The sequence below is a fragment of the Acanthisitta chloris genome, unplaced genomic scaffold (assembly GCF_000695815.1).
Source record: "Acanthisitta chloris isolate BGI_N310 unplaced genomic scaffold, ASM69581v1 scaffold34267, whole genome shotgun sequence".
Classification (NCBI taxonomy): Eukaryota; Metazoa; Chordata; class Aves; order Passeriformes; family Acanthisittidae; genus Acanthisitta; species Acanthisitta chloris.
Genome location: NW_008682628.1, coordinates 1 through 1,215, shown reverse-complemented (window position 1 = coordinate 1,215; position 1,215 = coordinate 1). Strand labels below are relative to the sequence as shown.

The 1,215-nt window shown below is 45.2% G+C and overlaps 1 protein-coding gene across 1 annotated transcript in view; it reads left to right on the top strand.

Moving 5' to 3' along the window:
- GPATCH1 (G patch domain containing 1) overlaps positions 1–1,082 on the top strand; it is a gene marked incomplete at both ends in the record, with an annotated part of 9,210 nt that extends 8,128 nt beyond the window's left edge. Inside the window, 2 exons of the mRNA XM_009078604.1 lie at positions 178–305; positions 949–1,082. Of these exons, the coding sequence (XP_009076852.1) occupies positions 178–305; positions 949–1,082 (262 nt within the window). The remainder of the gene's footprint in view (positions 1–177; positions 306–948) is intronic.
- Between the last annotated feature and the right edge of the window lie 133 nt (positions 1,083–1,215).

Here is a 1,215-nt window from a genome sequence, read left to right as displayed (position 1 = left end):
GATCCAGCCCAGGATGCCATTGGTTTAGAAGCTTTAGAAAACACTCACTGCACAGAGTAGTGATCTGTTAAACTGCACTTCAGTATTTGATGTTGTCCTGCTCCTAAGTTAGAACAGGAATAGTCAGTTCAGTAAGTTGTTGCTTATTTCACAGCTCTAAATGTTTGACTTTTTCAGAATGCTCTCGACGACAAGGAAACTGCTGTGAAGATGAAGATGTTTGGCAAACTCACAAGGGACACGTTTGAATGGCATCCTGATAAGCTGCTGTGTAAAAGATTTAATGTTCGTGATCCATATCCTGAGTAAGAGAATTGACACTCATGTTTTTGGCTCTTCTGGAAAGCTCTGAGTTTTTCATTTGCTTGTGGAAAACCTGGCTCCATGTTTTCTTTTTGTGTCATGGTAGATGTGATAGAGAACCACACAAAGTTTTCGTGTGTCAGGAAACATGGTGACCCCTGACAAAATAGTGTGTCTTTGAGTCATAGAATCACAGAGTCAACTGGGTTGGAAGAGATCTCCCTCAGCCTCTCCTCATGGCACTTGTGCTCCAGTCCCTTCCCCAGCCTCGTTGCTCTGCTCTGGACCTGCTCCAGCCCCTCACTGTCCCTCTGAGCTGAGGGGCCAGAGCTGAGCACAGGATTCAAGGTGTGGCCTCACCAGCACCGAGTGCAGGGGCAGAATCACCTCCTGGTCCTGCTGACCACACTGTTCCTGATCCAGCCCAGGATGCCTTTGGCGTTCTTGGCCCCCTGAGCACACTGCTGTCTCCTGGTCAGCTTTCTATCTCCCCACACTCCCAGGTCCCTTTCTCCTGGTGCTCTCCAGCCACTCTGTCCACTTCTGTCATTGGAAGCACTGCTGTTGCTGTTCGGGCTTCTTGTAGGTAATTTGAGGCCTTTTCTGTGTTAAAAACAATGATCAAACTTTTTTCTTTCCCTCTAGTTCTTCCATAGTTGGTTTGCCAAAAGTGAAACGAGACAAGTATTCTGTGTTTAATTTCTTGACTGTGCCTGAGCCCACCACACCTCCAACTCCAGCAACAAACGAGAAAACCCAAGAGAGGAAGAGTCTCAGCAGTAAGTTTGTTATTTCCTTATTAATTTAGCTATAAATTATAGTACAGATAAAAAGTATCTTTTTCATGGGTAGCAAAAGATCAACTGATATAAAACTGAAGTTAGTGATGCAGTGCTGATTTCTTCTACCTAC